This window comes from Candoia aspera, chromosome 2 (genome assembly GCF_035149785.1).
Source record: "Candoia aspera isolate rCanAsp1 chromosome 2, rCanAsp1.hap2, whole genome shotgun sequence".
NCBI lineage: Eukaryota > Metazoa > Chordata > Lepidosauria > Squamata > Boidae > Candoia > Candoia aspera.
Window position 1 is genome coordinate 573,152 of NC_086154.1, and position 24,257 is coordinate 597,408.

The 24,257-nt window shown below is 48.7% G+C and overlaps 4 protein-coding genes across 4 annotated transcripts in view; 2 read left to right on the forward strand and 2 right to left on the reverse strand.

Annotated features, from left to right (window-relative positions):
* Positions 1-19,348, forward strand: part of LOC134491977 (zinc finger protein 850-like) — a 68,418-nt gene extending 49,070 nt beyond the window's left edge. Inside the window, exon 4 of the mRNA XM_063296083.1 lies at positions 18,377-19,348. The gene's annotated coding sequence lies outside the window, so the exon portion shown is untranslated. The remainder of the gene's footprint in view (positions 1-18,376) is intronic.
* LOC134491980 (zinc finger and SCAN domain-containing protein 2-like) overlaps positions 1-24,257 on the reverse strand; it is a 305,728-nt gene that overhangs the window by 60,467 nt on the left and 221,004 nt on the right. The window lies entirely within an intron of this gene.
* The window catches only part of LOC134492005 (H-2 class II histocompatibility antigen, E-S beta chain-like), a 148,912-nt gene that overhangs the window by 6,009 nt on the left and 118,646 nt on the right, over positions 1-24,257 (reverse strand). The window lies entirely within an intron of this gene.
* Positions 97-18,379, forward strand: LOC134492038 (zinc finger protein 585A-like). The gene is made up of 3 exons (XM_063296161.1): positions 97-151; positions 1,230-3,362; positions 16,331-18,379. Exons 2-3 carry the CDS (start codon positions 1,703-1,705, stop codon positions 18,307-18,309), a joined length of 3,639 nt encoding a protein of 1,212 aa, XP_063152231.1. The 5' UTR covers positions 97-151; positions 1,230-1,702; the 3' UTR covers positions 18,310-18,379.

A 24,257-nucleotide genomic window follows, 5' to 3' on the forward strand; every position in this document is an offset into this window, starting at 1 on the left:
GCGCTGCAGCGATAGAGGACTGGACGGCTAGAGGGGACGTCGGAGGAGAGGAGGGCGGGGCAGTTCCTGTTCCGGCTCCGGCCTGGGGGCAGCAGCTGGAGGGTCGCCGCGCGGTCTGGCCGGGCCGGAGCAGCCGCCGCAGCCGCGGGAGGTGAGCGGGGGCGGGCGGGGGTGCGCCGGGGCTGTTCCGGGCCCTCGGCGGGGCGGGGCTAGAGCCGCCCCGCCGCGGACGGCGTTCGCCGGCGCTGCGCGCCTCGAGGCCGGTGCGCGCCCTTCTGCGGCTGTCGCAGGTTCGGAGAGCGAATTCCAAATTCCAGTCCGGCCCACGGACTCTCCCGTCCTCGGGTGAACCGGGTTCACCGCTGCTTGTCCGGGCAGTTTCCCCTGCGCAGCCGCTGAGCACCGCTTGGGATGCTCAGGCGTGGAGGGAGCCGTCGGGTGCCTCTCGCTGAGCGACCATCCAAGGCTGGGAGGGCGCTGGAAAGGAGACTTGATCTGGTCCTCACACTTGTGGCCCTGAAAGTGACGTTGTAAGTCAGCGCATTCACGGGACATCATCTTTATTTTTCTTATTTATATATCCAGTTTATTCCCCACCCGTCTCACTCGGAGATCGACCTAATGACCGAGCTGCTTAGTGAGAGAGTTGCTGGTACAAATTGAGTCAGGAAGGAGGACTCCCTGCGTTGTATGGCGATGTCCGCAGGGTGGTTGCGGACAGTATTTTCTGCTCTTTCCTTATTTGGAGCTGGACAAACCTGGTGCTTTCAATCTTGCAGAGGCTTTGGGCACCATTTCATCTGTTGAAGCCCCCCAGCCCTCTCAAAGCAGCCCCAAAATTTGACCATACCCCCTTCTGGGACCTTTTGCAGGCGGAAATACACACGGATTTTCTACATCCATGCATTCGCAGGTGTGTGTATCTGTATTTCTCCCTGTGTGCATATCTCTGTGTGTGGAGAATCTATCCCCAGCATTTCCAGATATCCTTGATGATCACCCTTTGCGGTGCTAGGAATCTGTGATCGACCCAAGCCAGAAGGATTTGAACTTGGATCTCGCTGGTCTTCTATGTGGCAAATGAGCCATAATGAATGTTAGAGGTTGATCTGCCCTTCTGGCACTTCCCTTTTTCATTGCAACCTATGCTTTTTTGTTGTTGTTTCAGCATGTTGTGCAGCCGTTTTATAGATAATAATTAAACTAACACTATTATCTGAATCTTATAGATAAAAGGCTGCTTGACAATGAAGAATCACAAGCAGCACTAAAAAGGAAAGCAAATCAAGCCAGCAACCAAATCTTCTCCGCTTTCTCCAGAGAACCCCAAAATTCTTCTTCCCCAGCAGGGGACAGACGAGGGAGAGAGAAACAGGAAGAGGGTTTTTCAGCTGGAAAAAATTGAATACGTGAAACTCAAATATTACATGAAAAGATCAAGGGGGATAATTTCCAAATTGACAAAAAGAGGGAACTATCTGGAAGTCAGTGGGGAGGAAGAGACTTGGATGGCCACATAGGGCAGACAGTCACGCAAGCCTCACCCTGCGAGGAAGGAAACAGTCGCTTGAATGGAAGCACCACCACACAAGGGATCAGAAATTGTCTTGATCTCCTTCAGAATGCAGGAATACCAGTGGTGGAAAAGCCCCACAGAGGTGTATATAGTGGGAAAAGCACAGATTACAGATCACAGCTGATTATGCACAAGAGGACCCACACCAGTGAGAAGCCGTACCAGTGTCCTCGATGCGAGAAAAGCTTTAGCAAGCATGGCACCCTGGTGAATCACAAGAGGACGCACACCAGGGAGAAACCGTATGAGTGTCCAGATTGTGGGAAACGTTTTGTTTGGAATTCCTACCTGGTGATACACCTGAGGACTCACACAGGAGAGAAACCATATGAGTGTCCAGATTGTGGGAAAAGTTTCAGTCACAATTCAAGCCTGGTGCAACACCAGAGGACTCACACAGGAGAGAAACCATATGAGTGCCCGGATTGTGGGAAAAGTTTCAGTCGGAAATCCAACCTGGTGCAACACCAGAGGATTCACACAGGAGAGAAACGGCATGAGTGTCTAGATTGTGGGAAAAGTTTCAGTCAGAATTCCAGCCTGGTGATACACCAGAGGACTCACACGGGAGAGAAACCATATGAGTGTCCGGATTGTGGGAAAAGTTTCATTCGGAAATCCAACCTGGTGATACACCAGAGAAATTACACAGGAGAGAAACCGTATGAGTGTCCGGATTGTGGGAAAAGTTTCAGTCGGAATTCTGACCTGGTGATACACCAGAGGACTCACACAGGAGAGAAACCATATGAATGTCTGGATTGTGGGAAAAGTTTCATTCAGAAATCCATACTGGCGATACACCAGAGGACCCACACAGGAGAGAAACCATATGAGTGTCTGGATTGTGGGAAAAGTTTCAGTTTGAAGTCCAAGCTGGTGATACACCAGAGGATTCACACAGGAGAGAAACCGTATGAGTGTCTGGATTGCAGAAAAAGTTTCAGTCGGAATTCCAGCCTGGTAATACACCAGAGGACTCACACAGGAGAGAAACCATATGAGTGTCCAGATTGTGGGGAAAGTTTCAGTCAGAATTCCCACCTGGTTATACATCAGAGGACTCACACAGGAGAGAAACCGTACGAGTGTCTGCATTGTGGAAAAAGTTTCAGTCACAATTCCAGCCTGGTGCAACACCAGAGGACTCACACAGGAGAGAAACCGTATGAGTGTCTGGATTGTGGAATAAGTTTCAGTCGGAAATCCAACCTGGTGCAACACCAGAGGACTCACACAGGAGAGAAACGGTATGAGTGTCCAGATTGTGGGAAAAGTTTCAGTCAGAATTCCAGCATGGTGATACACCAGAGGACTCACACAGGAGAGAAACCATATGAGTGTCCAGATTGTGGGAAAAGTTTCAGTCGGAATTCTAGCCTTGTGATACACCAGAGGACTCACACAGGAGAGAAACCATATGAGTGTCTAGATTGTGGGAAAAGCTTCAGTCGGAAATCCAACCTGGTGATACACCAGAGGACTCACACAGGAGAGAAACCGTATGAGTGTCTGGATTGTGGGAAAAGTTTCAGTTTGAAGTCCAAGCTGGTGATACACCAGAGGACTCACACAGGAGAGAAACCGTATGAGTGTCCAGATTGTGGGAAAAGTTTCAGTCAGAATTCCTACCTGGTGATACACCAGAGGACTCACACAGGAGAGAAACCATATGAGTGTCCAGACTGTGGGAAATGTTTTAGTCAGAATTCCTACCTGCGGATACACCAGAGGACTCACACAGGAGAGAAACCATATGAGTGTCCAGATTGTGGGAAAAGTTTCAGTACTAGGTCTGTCCTTATAAATCATGTAGGTTTACACATAGGAGAGAAACCATTCAAATGCCCAGACTGTGGACGGTGCTTCACACAAAATTCCTGCCTTAGCATACACAAGGAAATTCACATGAGGCAGAAGGTGATGAGTGTAGAGAAGGCTTGAATTTCACTTCTCATCTCCCATTGGACATCCAGCTGAAAAGTTATTTCATTTCTGGGCTGATAGATTTAGTCTAACATCTCTCAGTATTATTGATGAGGGAGGAGAGAAAAAAATGGAAAAAGGTTAGAGAATGGCTAACTACACCTTTGTGGCTATCAGCAGAACTTCCCAGTGAGCTGCTGCAGGCCCGAAAAGATACATGAAAGAAAGATCAGAAGGCTCAGATTTTATGAGACAAGATATTAGGCATGTTTGTGGCAGTGACAAAAGCCCTGTAAAGTTTCAGATGGAAAGGCTGTTTTGCCTCACAGTTGAAGGTGATGGAAAAGAGCTGCAGGAATACGGAGTTGAGGAGAAAAGGCATTGTGGTTCTGAGCACAGGAAGGACCTTCAGGTTTAGGAACAGCCCCTGCTGTGATCGTGTTTGCCTGGCGGTGCCTGCTTGTTAGCCTTTGGTGGCTGTGGGTGACAGCAGCGCCAGGAGGCTGACCCCTTTGCTACATCCCCCTTGGTGGTGGGGATGGAGGAAAGAGTTGCCCGGTGGAAGAGGTTTCCTTTCCAGAAATGTATTGTGTAAGAACCATTCGTGGCTTTTGAAAAGGAAAGAAACTGGGTAGTGTCAGCGTTGCTATAAACATGGGGCCAAGGTGAGGGACAGCTCCCTTCTCAAGACATGGGAGATGTTTCCATTTCTTTCTCTCCTCTCTCCAGGCTTCTTTTTGAATTTTCCCCAGAAATCCCTACAAGTAAAGAGGAAAATTATTTGGAGCCGCTAAGTGGCATTTTAGCTATGCAGATGAATGATCCTGATTTTGCTGAGTTCAGGAGACAGCAAAGAGCTCAAGGTTTGTTCATTTCAGGAGCCTGATTCAGAGATCAGGTTATAATGCCTTTTTTCCCTAGGAGATGACTTTGCATATGATCCCTTTGCAGAAGGACACTGAAGAGCCGGGACCAGGCCGGAGGTGGGGAGGAAGCAAGAGGCTCTTTTGGCCTGAGCCTCCAAATCCGAGTGGCTTCACATTTAAAGGTCTGCAAAGTTGTTTAAAATATTCAAATTATATTTAATTCTGTCCTCCTTCCTCTCTCGCTCTTTTTTGGTGCAGTATTTTTGGGCACACCTCTTATGATGTCCCATTTTATTACGGTTGGGAGCTGCGAACGCTTGAAATGGTTCAGAAGCCTCTGGATCTTTGAAGGGGCCATGCTGTACCATGATGCCAAATCTTGCATTCTGAAACTGTGCTTAGAATCCACCCCAGTGAGGACAACGTATACTTGGTGGCTACGGAATACTAAATGAATTTGGATATGCAAAGATACAAAGTAGACCCATTAAATCTGACACTAAGGGAATAATTGAATATCCAACACGGAACCAATTTACAATAAAAAGGATAGATAAATTTGGTCCAGTGGTGCAGGTGCTGGGCTAGAAACCAGGAGGCTGTGAGTTCCAGTCTCGCCTTAGGCACAAAAGCTGCTGGGTGACTTTGGGCCAGTCCCTCTCCCTCAGCCCAACCCACATGACAGGGTGGTGGTTGTGGGGAATAGAGGAGGAGGAAGGAGTATTTGAAGGAATGTTAGGTATATTCACCGTCTTGAGTTATTTATAAAAATAATAAAGGTGGGATGAAAAATAAATAAATGAATAAATTAGGCCCTGCAAATCCTACTAAAAATATATTACTAATAAAATCAAGCATATTTCAACCACGGACAGCATAAAACCCAGAGGAGCTGGTCCCCAGGGCCAGGCCAGAAGACACAAGTCCCCAGTCGGAGGAACACTCCATTTCCTCAGAATAAAAGTTTCAAGCTCATGTTGAAAGACAAAAAGGATCCCTTATCTGAAGAGTAAGGGGGGATCAACTCAATCTAGAAAGGCTGAGGCCTTGGATTTGCTGTTGGGGGAGCGGGAACTGCTGAGTGGGTAGATTTTGTGGGGAGTGTCTGGTGTTGGAAGAGCCAGTTTGGTGGTGTGGTTCAGGCTCCAGGCCCAACCCTATCCCTAACCCAGCCGCTTTCCCGAAAGGGAGTTTTGGGGAAGCCGATTTTGGAAGAGCAACTCAGACCCCCCCCCCAGTTCTCCCCTCCCCTCCATGAGGTTCCACTATGGGGAATTATGGGGGGGGGGCTGGGTGTCCTTTCCCAACTCAAAGGCTCCCCCAACAAGGGATCTAAGTTCAACTCTTGCCGTGAAGAGCCTGTAATGTAAGATTCATAAAAACAAGTTTCTGACGAAGGAAAAATACCTTTGCCAAAATGCACCTTTTTCTTAAACGGCTTCTTGGATTTTGTGGGTTTAGGAATGAAAATGCCACCATTTCCCTCTTTCCCTTTCAGTTTCCGTCTCCTTCCTCATTGAACGCGACAGACTTTGGGGGCTCCAGGTCTGGGTCTAATTTGGGGACAGAAGCCTGACTCTGACCCAGCCTGGTTAGGGTTGTGTCTCCCAGGTCGGCTGCCTTCCCCCTCCCCACCTGACCCACAACCCTCACAGTGCAGCCGCACACCAGGGAGGGGGGTCCCTCTCCGTCCTGGAGGGGGCTGTGGGGAGGGAGGGGGCAGAGACCACGCGGAGATCGAGGCTCCTACAGGCTCCTTCCCCCCTTCGCTACCAGGGACCCGGGACAGCACCCCCAGCAGCAGCAGCAGCAGGATCCTTTTGGTCTTGGGGGGCTGCAGCTCCAGGGGGTGTCCTTGCCAGCTCCAGCGGGGACCCCCCTTCCTATGCTTCCCCCATGATTCTCAGCCAGGCTCTCTCTTTCTCTGTGCTCCTGGAGGGGGTGGACTAGATGCCCTTTCAGTTGCCACAGGGACCCAGGGGGATTCCAGGCGGGGGCTGCTGAGACCCCCAAGAGGCGCCTGGTCCTTCCCTGGACAAGACAAGCAGGGCCAGAGGTCTGGGGCTTCTGGGTTCTAGCCGAGCTGGGGGAATACACAAACACACGCACAGAGGTTGGTGGTCCCAAGGGAAGGGGAGGAAGCTGAGGGGAGACAGAGCAGCCTTCACCACCCCAAAGGCTACTTCCTAAAGAAGGGACAGAAGAGAACAGCCTCCTAGTCCTCATGAGGGTCAAGCAAATTAGCTTCTGGGAGGAATACAGTCTGTGCCCCAGTTGGGCAAAGGGGTCTCTTTCATGCATGCTGAAGGTCTTGTCGCTCCTTGTCTGAAGGCAGGGAAACCGTTTTCTTCCTGTCTGGGAGAATTTTGACTTCTTTTTCACGTGGCTGGGCTCAAGCCACTCATGGCGCTTGGAGGCCACTGGCTGCCCTACTTCTGCTGTGGCTCAGGTTGGTCTCCCCTGCACGAGTGGGTTGGGGGAATCATAAATGCGTAAAGGAGAACAGTTGGAGGGGGCTTTGAGGGCCATCTAGCCAACCCCCTCCCAGGGTCACACGGCCTGCTGTCTGGAACCCCCTCCTCCCTGGGATCCATCCGGCTTGCACCCTGGCCCTGTTTCAATGGGCCCTTCAAGCCTGGCTCTGTCCCCAGCCCCAGGGTTAGAGGGGGAATGGTGGTCTCGTTTTTAAACCATTGTTGGCTTGGGAGAGCAGAGGGCTGGGCTGGGTGGGCCGGGGTGGGACCCCGCAAAGCATGGTGTGGGCAGAAGGAACAACCTCGAACAGGTGGAAGAGTCACTACCAAGGCAGAAGTCAGATAAAAGAAATCTGAGTCCAGGCCAGAAACCATCACCTGAGAAAGCGTCTCAGACATGACCCTCCCTGGTGCTCACGAAGATAAAGGGAGGAAAGGGAAGCACATTCAGACATGCAAGATTCTTTTTCTGGAACCTTATAATAAAGGTAGGATTAGCCTGTGTGACTCTGTTTCCTATGTGGTCTACCTCGAAGGGCTGACACTCGGCTTCTGTTCTTGGGGTGATTATGGCTTCTCTTCTCCCACTCAACATTTCCAGTTGCTGTTGGTGAACTTATTCTGTGGTTTTAATCCCAGTGAGGTATTTGGGAATTGTACATTGCTCAGAGTTGGCCGATGTCATGTTCACTGATGCATCGCAGTCCCTATATAAGTTGGGAACATAGAACTGTGACGTTTAAAGATGGATTTTACCAAGCTCCTGCCATGGAGATTGCTGCCCGGGCTGGGGTTGGAAGGGTGGTGAGCGACACGCCGCGTCCTACCCTGCCACATTTAGAAGGCTTGCCCATTCAATATCAAGAATTTGTGGATGTATTTGGGGAGATGGAAGCAGATCAGTTACCCCCTCACCGGAAAACTGACTGTGCAATTGAGTTGGTCCCCAATGCTTAGTTGCCCAAACCAAAAATTTATCCTATGAATCAGAAGGAGCTCGAAGCACTACGGGGCTTCATTGACAAAAATCTGTCAAAGGGATTTATTGAACCTGCCAATTCCCCAGTTGGGGCTCCTGTGTTGTTCCAGGAAAAGAAAGATGGCACGCTTCGCCTCTGTACAGACTATCGAGGGTTAAATTCTGTCTCAATTGTCAACAAATACCCTCTTCCCCTCATGAAGGACATGTTAGCTTATTTGTCAAAAGGCAAAATCTTCTCCAAGCTCGATCTTCGCGAAGCCTACTTTCGCATTCACATCAAAGCTGGGGATGAGTGGAAAACTGCTTTTAACTACCCACTAGGATCATTTCAATACAAAGTTCTCCCTTTTGGGTTGGCAGGGGCACCTGGAGTGTTTATGCAATTGATCAATGAAGTTTTGCATGATCATTTATTCAAAGGGGTCTTAGTTTATTTAGATGATGTTCTGATCTATATTGAAACTGAGGAGGAACACGAACATCTCAGACAGGTGTTACGCAAGCTTAGAGATGCCAAGGGTTTCCCTTGACGTAAAGTCCAGCCGTGTCCGACTCTAGGGGGCGGTGCTCATCTCCGTTTCTAAGCCGCTGAGCCGGCGTCCGTAGACCCGTCCGTGGTCATGTGGCCGGCATGACTACACGGAATGCCGTTACCTTCCCGCCGAAGCGGTACCTATTAATCTACTCACATTTGCATGTTTTCGAACTGCTAGGTGAGCAGGAGCTGGGACTAGCAATGGGAGCTCACCCCGTCACGCAGATTCGAACCGCCGACCTTCCGATCAGCAAGCTCAGCAGCTCAGCGGTTTAACCCGCAGGCCAAACTTTCCAAGAGTGAGTTTCACAAAAAACAACTATTTGGGCTATCGGGTATCTGACCGGGTGTCATGTTCACCATTCCGGTGTTACGTCGTAACGGTTTGCTTGCCATGGTGTTGATACGTGTCCTGGCTGGGAGGGTGCTGCTGAGAGCCTTGTACATGAGATGTGCTGGACTGTGCCAGGGAGGAATGTGTTTGGGCTATCTCTTAAATGTCAAGGTCTTTTTGCCTGTTGATCAGCAGAGCTCGTTAGGAGCACCTGGGAATGTGGGGTGGGCTGTCTGTGAGGGAGGGGGTGGGGTGATGTTTGCAAAGACGCTATTTAGTTTGAGTTTAGGCGCGCTTTGCTCATTCTCAGCTTTTTACCTGTTTGCACTCTTTTCTAAATAAATCAAGAACCTGAATCAAGATTCGGAGTCTGAGAGTTTTATTTGGATTAAGGCAATCATCACAGCCGATGGGAGCCACCTGTCAGCCCTCTGAGTAAGTAAAGAAAGATCCTGGTTGCTCTCCTCTGGACTGATCCAGGTCATGAAGGACACGGACATTCCTCAGAGGTGGTGTCCAGAACTGGGGCCAATATTCTAGGTGTCGCCTGACCGATGCAGAGGAGAGAGGAACAGTGACGCTTCTTGATCCTGATGCTTGAATTTGGTTGATGCAGCTGAGGATTGTGTTGGCCTTTTCTGCAGCTACGTCACGCTCTTGGCGCACACTCAGCTTGGGATTTCCCCTGGTTACTTTCTGTGCGTAATGGTGCCTGGTATTCCACCCCAACACCAGATACTCACGTCTTTGATTTTTCCTGTCCGAATGTAGAAGTTCTGTTGAAATTCCCTCCTTCCACCCTCAGCTCAGTGGGGCACAGACCTTGAACTGCCCCTCAGGTGAGCGGGTGGGTGACTAATGGGGGGGGGATGAGCCCTGTTTCTCCTCCCATCCATCCAAAGAAGCTGGAAGTCTCCTGGGAAACCCATCCTCATGAGCCTGTGGGATTCCTTGCCACAAGACCCAGATGGCTTTCCCAGGAGAGGGGATCCGTGGAGGGCTCCAGATCCTGCTTGCAGGGGAACAGCAGTGGGAGAAGGACACCCCCCACGTCCCACTCATTAGGTGAGGCCGGCCTGGTGCAGCCCACCCAGAGCTGTCTGTTTCAGAGAGACCTATAGAGACTGTAAGCTGGGACGTGGCTGGCTGGAGAGAGTCTGCGGCCAGAGATTTGGTGCGATTCCTCTCTGAATCTGGGCTAACGGCCACACAAGAAACCTGGTTAGCCGGAGAGGATGAACCGGTACAACTCCCGGGTTTTCAATGCTGGTATAGCCCTGCCCCAAATCTAAGGAATACAGGGCGCGCCTCTGGGGGCGTTCTTGCTAAGGAAGGACTGCAACGGCAGGCTGAGAAGTTATGCAATGGGAATAAACTCCCTCGTATCCTGGCTGTGGAATTCAGATACAAAGATTTTGAGTTAATACTGGTAGAGTTTGTATTCCCCCAAACACATCCCCTTATTGTAATTCTGATTACTGGGTGGGTTTAGCAATTATATTGGAAGAAACAGTTACTTGGCATACCCAAGCCACAACCACCGTATTCCTTGGTGATTTTCATGCCAAACTAGGCCAAGTGCTTCATGATTTTGTCCGATATAGTGGACTTCCAAAGGAATTTTTGGGTAATCATCCCCAGTGGTTTTCAAGAGATAACAAAAGTAATTCTGCTGGTCTATATTTGGCATCGCTGATTTTTAACTCTAATCTTCAGATTTTGGGAGGCCCGGCTAATAATGACATATACCCAGACCCATTCCACCTGCCCATTCGAGTGGTGTGCTAGATCTCCTCTGTGTACGAAGAAGTAAAGCGGACCTCTTTCCAGAGGTCATTTTCTTTCCAAGGGGAGGATGCGATCATCGGCCAGAGAGTGAGAAATTTTGGGATCGTTCGGATTTGAGATCATACAGTGCGGCTGATGGGTGGGTTATTATTAACTCAGAGGGGAGTCAAAATAAAAGGTGAGCAGGGTCCAAAGGGGATACCGAGGCAATCCTGAATAGCCTTAAATCAGGGAGAGCTGTCAGTTGGGCCTTAATAATCCAGTCACCCACGGCTGACTGGCAGTCAGTCTCCAACACATGCACTGATTTGTGTCATTTGCTGACGAAACGCTAATAGCTCTCCGATTATCAGTAAATCAAAGTCACAGATTGTCATCTTTGGAAAATGACATTGTAGCCATAGATGGCGATTGGATGGTGATCCAATGGAGCAAGTTAACTCTTTCCTTGCCTGGGGGAGTCTTCTCCAAGACGGGATCCTGGCTTCCTCCTCATCAAACAAACTCGCTCAGAGCAAGGGCAGGAGTGAATTTACTGCTCAGATTAAAAAACCACAGCTACCCAGGTTCCTTAGCCCCAATTAGCCGATTCTGTCAACCCCAGTCTCGCGTCCAGTTCCAGACCTCGCCGCCGCCATTCAGCGTGCTCCAAATGCATTCCTAGCTTTGTTCCAAGCCCTCCGCCTAGTCCAGGATCTTCAGCCCAGTTTCGTCATGCTTCCAGCTTCCAGCCTTGCCTGGGTTCTCCAGCTCAGTCTAGCTGTGCTTCGGGTTCACAGCCTTGCCCAGGATCTCCAGCCCAGTCCGGCCTTGCTTCGAGTTCCCAGACTTCTCTTGAGTTTCCAGCCCAGTCCGGCCTTGCTTCCAGTAACCGGTCCGGCCTGGAAGACCCAGTCCAGCTCAGCCTTGCTTCCAGGGTCAAACCTTGTCCAGTGGTTCCAGTGCAGTCTTGCCCAGCCTCCACACGTCAGCCCAGTTCGAGTGGTGTTTCGGATCGCAGACACTCGTCTTCCGTTCCAGCCTTGCCAGGTGCCCTAGATTGCTCTAGCCCCGCCATTCCGGTCAGCGAATCCTGCCTAGTGGTTCTGCCACAGCCTTTCCTGCAACCTTGCTGAGTATCCTGTTGTTGCCCGTATGGTCTTGATCAGAATCAGCCTCCCTCAGTCATATGGACTGATTGCTGTATATGGTTGTATTGATAAAGAGTGGTTTTTGATTATACCCCTGTCTGGCTGCCTCATAGTCTGAACAAGACACACAGCATGCAAGAAGGATTTTGGGTGTGGATAAAAGGATTTCAGTTGCTGCATTAGAGCTGAACTGGGAATCTCTACGAATTGTTCTTTGTCTAAAATCAGGGCATGCAATTGTTGTTGACTACGTGACTGTCTCTAGGGACGCGTCTCTGTCCTATCTGTGCAGATGGTACTCTCAAGAACAGCTTTTGCCCTTAAAGGAGCACTGAGGGCATGAACCCAGAACCAAGGAGAGGGAGGGGAGACCAGCTGGAACTCAACTGCCAGAAAACGAAAATCACGGTCTTTGCCACAAGGCCCAAGAGCCGCCCCGGGAGCACAGATGGCCACAAGACTGAGCGGGTCTCCTGCATCAAATGCCTGGGAGCGGTCCTCCATTCTGCCAGCAGGAGGAAAGCCCATGGGGGCCACGTTGAGGAGACTGCACAGAGGAGCTCATCCGCCATCCTTTTATTCCTCCAGTCAAGAGGTGGCCCCACGTGCCTGCAGCCCTCAAGCTATTCGAAGCCAAGCCAAGAGCACAAGTCCTCTACGGTGCCCAGCTCGGCCCCTTCCCCAGTTCTGCACTGTTGCAACTTGTGCAATCCAAATTTCTAAGATTGGCCCTTCAAGTCCCAGAATGTGTCTCGAATGCCACCCTGAGACTAGAGACAGGCCACATGAAAGTGGGGGCCAGGGTGGGGGGGTCACCCTCCACAATCGGCTCAGATTTTCCCTTTTCCCCTCGGCCTCACCCCGCAAACTATGAGGGATGACTTTCAGTCCACCTGGAAACAGGCTGTGGCAACTGAAATTGCATCCTGGGCTTCCCTCCAGGTCTCCTACTCAGCACGGAACACAGTAATTAAACAGCGCATGGGAGACACAGAGCGCCATTGGGATCTAGCTGGGTCCCCAGCCTTTATTGCCTGTGCATCCAGCAGGTTCTCTGTCCCCCCATGACATACTTAGCTAAGCTCAAGGTACCCAACTATCGGAGGCCTTTACCCTGGCACGATGCCTCACCCTCACTGCAGCTGTCCTCGAAGGCTGACACCGGGAGATCCTTTACCCAGAGAGACGTGGCCTCTGGGACTCCTCTGGGACTCCTCTGGGACTCTGGCCACACAGGAACTGCAGAGCACGTGCTCCTCCAAGGCCTGCATTGCAGAGACATACATACTTGTGTTGCACTAGCGCTGCAGAAATGCCCAGGGCGCTCAGGCCAATTTTACACCCCAGCTGCTATCAGATACCAACCCTGCTACAACATATGAGGTCGCCAGGTTCCGCACAGCAGTGCTTAAAATTTGCCAGGTGATGATATTGCCATAAAGTAAATTTAAGGAGCATCTAATCCATCACACTAGAGTGTCCTGTACTGACAGATATACTAAGCATTATGCTTCCTTACACCCATCTAATGTTCCTACCCCTCCTTTTAGGTTTCTTTCTTTTCTTTTAGACTTTTGTGTGATATAAAAATAAAGATTCCCTTCTCACCCCTATGGGTGGTCTGTGTCTTCCTCAACCTCAGATCTTCTACCAGAGGCCTGGGAGTTTGAGGGTTCTGCGCAGGATCTCGGCTGTTCCTAGCACTGCACTCTTCTGGACAGAGAGCTCTGATGTTGCTCCTGGGATCTGTTGGAGCCACTCTCCCAGCTTGGGGGTCACAGCCCCAACTGCCCCTACCACCCCTGGGACCCCTTTGGCCTTCACTCTCCACATCCTCTCCAGTTCCTCCTTCAGGCCCTGGTACTACTCCAGCTTCTCATGCGCCTTCTTCCTGATGTTGCTGTCACTTGGCACCGCTACGTCTATCACCACCGCTGTCTTCTGGTCCTGGTCTACTACCATGATGTCCGGTTGACTGGCCAGTACCTGCCTGTCTGTCTGGATCTGGAAGTCCCACAGGATCTTAGCCCTGTCATTCTTCACCACCTTCTGTGGAATCTCCGATCTGGACTTGGGAGAGCCTAGCCCATATGCTGGGCAGATGTTCCTGTACATAATGCCAGCTACTTGGTTGTGCCGTTCAGTGTATGCTGTGCCTGCCTGCATCTTACACCCTGCCACTCTGTGTTGGACTGTCTTGGGGGTCCCTGGACATCCTCACTGAAGCAATTTGCAGATGATATTTGGGGGGTTTCACTGGCTGTCAAAGGTCACTAGAGAAATTAGTAAAAGTGATGAAATTCTTTGGTAAATATTGTGGGAATACAAATTATCAAATATGCCAGTGCACAAGAATGTTGTGTTGGTTGTAGCAAAAAATAACCATTTTGAATATTGTCCAGAAGGTAGTGAAAACTTGGGGATTGTTATCGCCAGGAAAACTTCCTCCTTGGTGTTTAAGAACATTTCAAACAGTATCTCTGAAATTTAAGAGAATATGATGCATTTATTTTCTAAACTATTACATTATTTGGCAGATGAAAATCCCCTAAGTTTGCAGGGAAGAATTTAGGGGTGAAATTGAGTTTTGCCTCTAGACTGTCTATGTGCACAGCAAAGTCTCTGTTGGTTCCCCCGAAATATTCATTTATTTCCAGAAGGAACAAATGCCCAGGATCTCCCCGTTAAAGGTCTTTCTCTCTCAGGACGGTGGCAGTTTTCCTCTTAGGGAAGAAACAGCATATTTAATTCTGTGGTAACACAGTATTTTTGGAAAACTTGGGCTCAGATTAACAGTTCTTGAGGTTTTACCAAAGGAATATAATTTCCCTGAAAAGGCCAAACAGCAACAGGTGCAGCTAAAACACTTGATCTGCACAATGCTTGGCCACTGAAGCCCTATCAATTGATAAACAAACTTAGTTTTAGACAAAAAATTAAAATTACAAAAAGAAATGTGGGCGATGTGCTAGAAATTTGGAACAGAGAATCAGGCTACCCTACATTAAGCACTCCGTGGCTTCAGGGTTTAATGAATGTTGGATGTCTGTTTTAATGTATTTTTTTTAAAATTCTACCCCCCAAATCAGGAACTTTCCAGCTTTGAAGATGGAAGCAATTTGGCTGAAGGTGAAGCTGAGCCTGTGGCGAAAAAGGTGGTTTCAAGGGGGGGGGTTTCTCCCAGACCCCCAAAATTGGCCTAACAATATTTCTCAGCCTTTGAATCAGCTTCTTCTCAGTTCAGAGGAAAAAGTACCTAAATCATTCCATATGATTGTGGTTTATATCTTGGTTTAAACACTGAATCATGATTATAATTGCTAGCTTGTGTCCTTTACTTATTTCCCTGTTTGCTGGATTTAGAAGTTGCTGGACTCCAAATGACTGTGAATAAATAATAAAGACTTCCCCCCTCGCCGAAGGGACAGGCCGGGGTGGAGGGTCGCGGGGGGTCCGTCGGGGCGGCCGCGGGGTCGAAAGGGGCGGGGCGGCCCGGAGTCCAGCCACGGCCCCGCCCACGCCTTCGGGGGAGGCCGGACGAGCGGGCGTTGCAGCCCCGCGGCGCTAGATGGCGGTCTCGGGCTGAGCGACGCCCGCCCGGGAAGCCTCGGTCCGGCAGCGGCGTCTGCAGTTGCTGGGCGACAGCCAAGGGGCGGGGGCGGGGGCGGGGGCGCTGCAGCGATAGAGGACTGGACGGCTAGAGGGGACGTCGGAGGAGAGGAGGGTAGGGGTGCTTCCTGTTCCGGCTTCCGCCTGGGGGCAGCGGCTGGAGGGGCGGCCCGCGGTCTGGCCGGGCCGGAACAGCCGCCGCAGCCGCTGGAGGTGAGCGGGGGGCGGGCGGGGGGGGTGCGCCGGGGCTGTTCCGGGCCCTCGGCGGGGCGGGGCCAGAGGGGAGCGCTGCCGGCGCCCCCCCGCCCCGCCCCGCCCCGCCCCGGACGGCGTTCGCCGGTGCTGCGCGCCTCGAGGCCGGTGCGCGCCCTTCTGCGGCGGTCGCAGGTTCGGAGAGCGAATTCCAGGATTCGAACTCGGCTCTCGCAGGTCTTCTATGTGGCAAATGAGCCATAATGAATGTTAGAGGTTGATCTGCCCTTCTGGCACTTTCCCTTTTTCATTGCAACCTATGCTTTTTTGTTGTTGTTTCAGCATGTTGTGCAGCCGTTTTGTAGATAATAATTAAACTAACACGTTTATCTGAATCTTACAGATAAAAGCCTGCTTGACAATGAAGAATCAGAAGCAGTATTAAAAAGGAATGCAAATCAAGACAGCAATCATATTTTTTCCACTTTCTCCAGAGAACTGCAAAACTCTTCTTCCCCAGCAGAAGAGAGATGAGGGAGAGAAAACCAGGAAGAGTTTTTGAGCTGGAAAAAATTGAATATGCGGAAAGGTCAGGGGGGATAATTTCCAAATTCAGAAAAAGAGGGAACTATCTGGAAGTCAGTGGGGAGGAAGAGGAGACTTGGATGGCCACGTGGGGCAGACAGTCAGGCAAGCCTCACCCTGCGAGGAAGGAAACAGTCACTTGAATGGAAGCACCACCACACAAGGGATCAGAAATCGCTTTGATCTCCTTGAGAATGCAAGAATACCAGTGGTGGAAAAGCCCCACAGATGTGTATATAGTGGGAAAAGGACAGATTACGGATCACAGCTGATTATGCACATGAGGACCCACACCGGCAAGAAGCCCTATCAGTGTTCTCAGTGTGGCAAAAGCTTTAGTAAGCATGCTGGTGAATCACAAGAGGACTCACACCGGAGAGAAAATGTATAAGTGTCCAGATTGTGGGAAAAGTTTCAGTCAGAAATCCATCCTGGTGATACACCAGAGGACTCACACAGGAGAGAAGCCGTATGAGTGTCCAGATTGTGGGAAAAGTTTCAGTCAGAAATCCATCCTGGTGATACACCAGAGGACTCACACAGGAGAGAAACCGTATGAGTGTCCGGATTGTGGGAAAAGTTTCAGTCACAATTCCAGCCTGGTGATACACCAGAGGACTCACACAGGAGAGAAACCGTATGAGTGTCTGGATTGTGGGAAAAGTTTCAGTCAGAAATCCATCCTGGTGATACACCAGAGGACTCACACAGGAGAGAAACCGTATGAGTGTCCGGACTGTGGGAAAAGTTTCAGTCAGAATTCCAGCCTAGTGATACACCAGAGGACTCACACAGGAGAGAAACCGTATAAGTGTCCGGACTGTGGGAAAAGTTTCAGTCGGAATTCCGAACTGGTGATACACCAGAGGATTCACACAGGAGAGAAACTATATGAGTGTCCAGATTGTGGGAAAAGTTTCAGTCACAATTCCAACCTGGTGCAACACCAGAGGACTCACACAGGAGAGAGGCTGTATAAATGTCCAGATTGTGGGAAAAGTTTCAGTCAGAATTCTGAACTGGTGGTACACCAGAGGACTCACACAGGAGAGAAACCATATGAGTGCCAAGATTGTGGGAAAAGTTTCAGTCAGAATTCCCACCTGGTGATACACCAGAGGACTCACACAGGAGAGAAACCGTATGAGTGTCCAGATTGTGGGAAAAGTTTCAGTGTGAAGTCCAGCCTGGTGATACACCAGAGGACCCACACAGGAGAGAAACCGTATGAGTGTCTGGAGTGTGGGAAAAGTTTCAGGTGGAATTCCGAACTGGTGATACACCAGAGGACTCACACAGGAGAGAAACCGTATGAGTGTCCGGATTGTGGGAAAAGTTTCAGTCAGAAATCCAACCTGGTGATACACCAGAGGACTCACACAGGAGAGAAGCCGTATGAGTGTCTGGATTGTGGGAAACATTTCAGTCAAAATTGCAGCCTGGTGATACACCAGAGGACTCACACAGGAGAAAAACCGTATGAGTGTCCGGATTGTGGGAAAAGTTTCAGTCGGATTTCCAATCTGGTGAAACACCAGAGGACTCACAGAGGAGAGAAACTGAATGAGTGTCTGGATTGTGGGAAGACTTTTAGTCGGAAATCCAGGCTGGTGATACACCAGAGGACTCACACAGGAGAGAAACCATATGAGTGTCCAGATTGTGGGAAAAGTTTCGGTCGGAATTCCGAACTGGTGATACACCAGAGGACTCACACAGGAGAGAAACCATATGAGTGTCTGGATTGTGGGAAAAGTTTCAGCTTGAAGTCCAGCCTGGTGATACACCAGAGGACTCACACAGGAGAGAAACCATATGAGTGTCCGGATTGTGGGAAAAGTTTCAGTCGGAATTCTGAACTGGTGATACACCAGAGGACTCACACAGGAGAGAAACCATATGAGTGTCCGGATTGTGGGAAAAGTTTCAGTGTGAAGTCCAGCCTAGTGATACACCAGAGGACTCACACAGGAGAGAAACCGTATGAGTGTCTGGATTGTGGGAAAAGTTTTAGTCAGAATTCTGAACTGGTGATACACCAGAGGACTCACACAGGAGAGAAACCATATGAGTGTCTGGAGTGTGGGAAAAGTTTCAGCTTGAAGTCCATCCTGGTGATACACCAGAGGACCCACACAGGAGAGAAACCATATGAGTGTCCAGATTGTGGGAAAAGTTTCAGTACTAGGTCTAGCCTTATAAGTCATGTAGGTTTACACATAGGAGAGAAACCGTTCAAATGCCCAGACTGTGGACGGTGCTTCACACAAAATTCCTACCTTAACAGACACAAGAAAATGCACATGAGGTAGAAGGTGATGTGTGTAGCGAAGTCTTGAATTTCACTTCTCATCTCCCATTGGACATCCAGCTGAAAAGTTATTTCATTTCTGGGCTGATTCTTTTTAGTCAAACATATCTCAGTATTAGAGATGAGGGAGGAGAGAAAAAAATAGAAAATGGTAGTTTGAGAAAGGCTAACTACACCTTTCTGGCTATGAGCAGAACTTCCCAGTGAGCTGCTGCAGGTCCTAAAAGATACATGAAAAAAAGATTGGAGCACTCAGATTTTATGAGAGAAAATATTAGGGACGTTTGTGGCAGTGACAAAAGCCCTGTAAATTTTCAGATGGAAAGGCTGTTCTGCCTCGAAGGTGATGGAAAAGAGCTGAGCGCGGGATCTTCAGGTTTAGGAACAGCCCCTGCTGTGATCGTGTTTGCCTGGCGGTGCCTGCTTGTTAGCCTTTTGTGGCTGTGGGTGACAGCAGCGCCAGGAGGCTGACCCCTTTGCTACATCCCCCTTGGTGGTGGGGATGGAGGAAAGAGTTGCCCGGTGGAAGAGGTTTCCTTTCCAGAAATGCATTGTGTAAGAACCATTCGTGGCTTTTGAGAAGGAAAAAAACTGGGTAGTGTCAGCGATGAGGGCCAAGATGAGGCAACGCTCCCTTCCCAAGACATGGGAGATGTTTCCATTTCTTTCACTCCTCTCTCTGGGCTTCTTTTTGAATTTTCCCCAGAAATCCCTACAAGTAAAGAGGAACATTATTTGGAGCCGCTAAGTGGCATTTTAGCTATGCAGATGAATGATCCTGATTTTGCTGAGTTCAGAAGACAGCAAAGAATTCAAGGTTTGTTCATTTCAGGAGCCCGATTCAGAGATCAGCTTATAATGCCTTTTTTCCCTAGGAGATGACTTTGCATATGATCCCTTTGCAGAAGGACACTGAAGAGCCGGGACCAGGCCGGGGGTGGGGAGGAAGCAAGAGGCTCTTTTGGCCTGAGCCTCAAGCTCTGAGTGGCTTCAAATTTAAAGGTCTGCAAAATTGTTTAAAATACTCAAATTATATTTAATTCTATCCTCCTTCCTCTCTCTTGCTCTTTTTTGCTGCTGTATTTTTGGGCACACCTGTATACTTGGTGGCCAATGGAATACTGATTTCTTTGGGGAGTAAAATGGGAGAAGAGGAAAGAGGGAATGGAATGGAATGACTTGGAAGAGGTCATGGCCGGCTGGCTGGCTACTGCAGTTGTTTATTGCAGATAGTCTGTTTCTTTTGATTACCATTCTGTGAAGACTTCGTATTTTTTCTTTCGGGAGATGTCTCATACGTACACCCAAACCCCCAGAAGGCAAAAAGTGGTGCAACAGTCTTAAGGATAACATTAACAATTTATTTCATGCTTAAGAATTAAGTGCAGAAGAGAAAGAAAGAAATATTAAGTGAATTTGAATATGCAAAGATACAAAGTAGACCCTTTAAAAGTGACACTAAGGGACGCGGTGGCACTGCGGGTTAAACCGCTGAGCTGCTGATCGGAAGGTCGGCGGTTCGAAACCGCGCGGCGGGGTGAGCTCCCGTTGCTAGTCCCAGCTCCTGCCAACCTAGCAGTTCGAAAACATGCAAATGTGAGTAGATTAATAGGTACCGCTTTGGCGGGAAGGTAACGGCGTTCCGTGTCGTCATGCCGGCCACATGACCCGGAAGTGTCTATGACAACGCCGGCTCTAAGGCTTAGAAACGGAGATGAGCACCGCCCCCTAGAGTCGGACACGACTGGACTTTACGTCAAGGGAAACCTTTACCTTTACCTAAGGGAATGGTGGAATACCCAACAGGGAACCCCTTTACAATAAAAAGAATAGATAAATTTGGTCTGGTGGTTAAGGCAACAGGCTAGGAACCAGGAGACTGGGAGTTCTAGTCCCACCTTAGGTGTGGAAGCCAGCTGGGTGAAATAGGGCCAGTCCCTCTCTCTCAGCCCAGCCCACTTCACAGGGTAGTGGTCGTGGGGAAAATAGGAGGAAGGAGTATTAGGCATGTTCGCCACATTGAGTTATTTATAAAAATAAGGTGGGATAGAAAATAAATAAATTAGGCCCTGCAAGTCCTACTAAAAATAAATTACTAATAAAATCAAGCATATTTCAACCACGGACAGCATAAAACCCAGAGGAGCTGGTCCCCAGGGCCAGGCCAGAAGACACAAGTCCCCAGTCGGAGGAACACTCCATTTCCCCAGAATAGAAGTTTCAAGCTCAGGTTGAAAGACAAAAAGGATCCCTTATCTGAAGAGTGAGGGGGGACCGACTGGATCTTGACAGGCCGCAGCCTTGGATTTTGAAGGAATGGATTTTGATACTAAGAGGATATATTATTTAGTTACCGTCCTCTCTTGGTCACGTGGGTGAGATTAGCAGAGTACCATCCTTTGCAGCATAGACTTGGAAGCAAGACAAGGTTGGTTTAACCTTCTGGAAAACAACAATCCAGGATGCTTTTAGACAAACCGGATTTTCCTGGTATTGCCCCTTTTATCCCTCTTAAAATAACAATCACAGTTTTGTGAAGAAGTAATATTTACTCACATAACCTAGGCTTCAAAACAGCAGTTGCAGTAGTAAAGTCAAGGCAGATTTACTAATATGGGAATATCTAGGCCCAAAATGGAGTCTGAGCTGCAGAGCTCAGAGATCCACGTGCTTTCAGATTGGTTGCCTGGTGAAGAAGGAGGAAGTGATCTCTCAGAGTTCTCTCTAGACAATTACTCAGGAAATCTCCGTGAGCCTCCGCCTCCTTTTATGTACCTATCTAGCAAGACATGAATTGTTTGTTTTGACTGCAGTAATATCCCACAAACCCCTTCTCAGGCAAACAAAAAGCAAGTTCATGCAAATTTTAATTAAACCACCCAGAGTCCCATTTTGACTTGAAGGTTCTGAAAACTGTCTCTCGGTAGAGGCTTGGTGAGAATGTCTGCAGTCATCTCTTTGGCATGGCCATGAGTCAAGTCCACAAGTCTGTCCTGGATGGCCTCATGCACGAAGTGGTACTTCACCCCAATGTGCTTTGTCCTTGCATAGAATTTCTCACTGTGACAACTTTAGGCAACTCTGGTTGTCCTCCATGAGACAAACGGGCTTCTTGCGCACTAACCCAAAGTCTTCGGTCAGTTGATTGAGCCAGGCTATTTCTCTGCAAGCTTTCGTAGCTGCAATGTATTCGGACTCTGTAGAAGACAAAGCTGTACAATTTTGTTTATAACTGCCCCGAGAAATGGGACCATTTGCAAGCATGAAGACATAACCACCTGCGGCTGTATAGTCTTTTGCATCCCCAGCCCAATCAGTGTCCTACCCGTTCAAGATCGCTGTCAGGTTTAATTTACAGTTTGCAGTACTTCTTAGCTATCTGACAACTCTCTTAACCGCTGTCCAGTCACGTTCAGTGGGAGCATTCACTTTTCTGCTCAGAATCCCCACTGCATTCGCTATGCCTGGCCTACACGTTGTGGCTGGGTACAAAAGTTTCCCTGTTGCTGACCTGTATTGGTTGTTGTCAGGTAAAAGCTCTGGTTCCTCTTGCTTCTTCAGAAAACCAGTAGCTATAGGTGTGGCGACTGGGTGTGCTTCTTGCATCTGCAGGTGCTCAGCCAGTTCAGTGACCTCCTGCTTTTGGCTCAGAAGGAAAGACCCATCCTCTCCTCTTTCTGCCTGGACTCCTAGATAATAATGCACTTCTCCTAATTCTTTGACTTCCACATCTTTGCTTAGATGCTCCACTGTTTGGGAGTATCTGTCATTTACAGTTGCAATTATCAGGTCATCGACAAATGCCAGAATGTAAGAAAATTGTCCATTATTGGATTTGGTGTCTAAATGCTTGTCTGCACGGCCTTGCTTGTACCCCAGCTGTGTTAGCATGGTGTGTAGCTTTTCATTCCACGCCCTGGCGGCTTGTTTTAGTCCATAAAGCCCCTTCTGAAGTCTGCATACTAAATGGGCTTGATTTGGTTTGATAAAACCTTTGGGTGGTTTCATATAAATCCCCTCTGAGATTTCGCCATGGAAGAATGCAGTTTTTATGTCTATGTGCCTCGCTTGCGTTTGCCTTGAGGCCGCTATGCTTAAAAGTGTTCTGCTGGTGGCGTGTCTGACTGCTGGAGCAAAAGTGGCATCACAGTCTTCTCCATACTGCTGACTGAATCCCTGTGCTACAAGCCTTGCTTTGTAGCGCTCTACTTTCCCTTCTGCATCCTGTTTGACTTTCAAGACCCACTTGCTTCCAATAGCCTTTTTCCCTGGAGGCAGCTGGGTAAGAGTCCAGGTCTTGTTCTGGTGCAATGCATTCATTTCCTCCCTCCTCTTCATCTCTGGTGCTGCTGTTGGGAGTCTGGTCTGCTGCGTCCTCTTCCTGCTCATGCCCTGTAAATGTAGTCATGACTGCAGAAGGCAGATCTGGACAGTTACACATTTGTGGTGGAAAGTACATGAGATCTTGTGTTTCTTTCTCTGATTACTCAGAAAAATCTACAACACTTCCTCTTTTGTCAACTTTGCTGTGTTCATCAAAATAAACTACGTATTTTGAGCTGACGTGTCCGGTTTCAAGATCCATAACTGTAGCCCTTTCCTCCAGTGGCATAGCCCACAAGGATGCCCTTTTGTGCTGTGGAGTCTAACTTGTGCCTATTTTCTTTGGGAATATAACCATAGGCAAGGCTTCCAAACACACGAATGATTGACAGACTGGGAATTCTCCCATTCCAAAGCTCAAAAGGTGTGTGTGTAGCTCCTTTGGTTGGCAGTCTGTTTTGGAGATACACCGCAGTGGTGGCTGCGTCTCCCCACATGCGCTGGGGTAGAGATGCGTCTTTTCATCTCTGTAATGGATCTGAACGTTCTTTCTGCAATTGAGTTTTGCTGTGGTGTGCATGGAACACTTTTCACGTGTTTAATTCCTTCCTCTTACAGGAGGGTTTCCATCTCATGTGAACAGGACTCACCCCCGTTGTCAGTCATGAGAACCAAGGGTTTTCTCTGGAATTTGTTGCTTACCATGGCAGGGCACTTCCTGAACATTTCTTGTGTTTGATTCTTTTCTTTGAGAAAATACACAACACAGTATCTTGAAAAATCATTGAGAAATATTAAAATGTACTTATTTTTTCCAAGTGAGGAAACATTCAGTGGACTGCACACATCACTGTAAACTGTATCAAGCACTCTGGTACTTCTCTGTTGAGTACACAATGGAAAAGAAGGTTTGACACTTTTCTTTGTGATACAACTTACACACTTGGTTGTTGGTAAAGCGTTTAGTGCTACCTTTATTCCTCTTGCAAGCTCCTTGCGCTGCAAATCCATTATGGCACTGATGTCTCTTGTGCCCAAGTCTCCTGTGCCAAAGTTGTGGATCCGTCTCATCCTTCTGGTTTGAGCGTGCCCCCTTAGCCGACTGGGGTTCTGAAAGACTAATCTCGTATACGCCATGTGTTAGACTTGCTTCAGCATACAATCTCTCATCTTTAGACACCTGGCACACATCATTTTCCAATAATATACGGAAACCTTTTCTGGCCAGAGTAGAGACACTAAGCATATTGCAGTTTAGTTCTGGAGTATACAAGACCTGCTGCACAGGATTCTCTTTTATCTCACATCCTATTTTGCACTTCAGGACTCCTGATCCTTCGCCATGTGCCTTTATGATTTTTCCATCTGCAATTTGAATACTGCTGCCTCGTGATGGGTCAATACTTTTAATATCCTCAAGGAAGTCCTTGTCATGAGTGAAATGACTAGAGGTTCCAGAATCTATAATCCATTTGTTTGACTTGGTGTCACAATTGTTGACGGTTAAACTCTTTTTTTGTAAGAGAAAACTTCCTTCATTTTCCCCTTTTCTTTCGTTTGGCTGCTTAAATGCAGGGGATTTTTGTGACTTTGGAGCTTTGCAAGCTTTAGCTATATGTCCTTCCT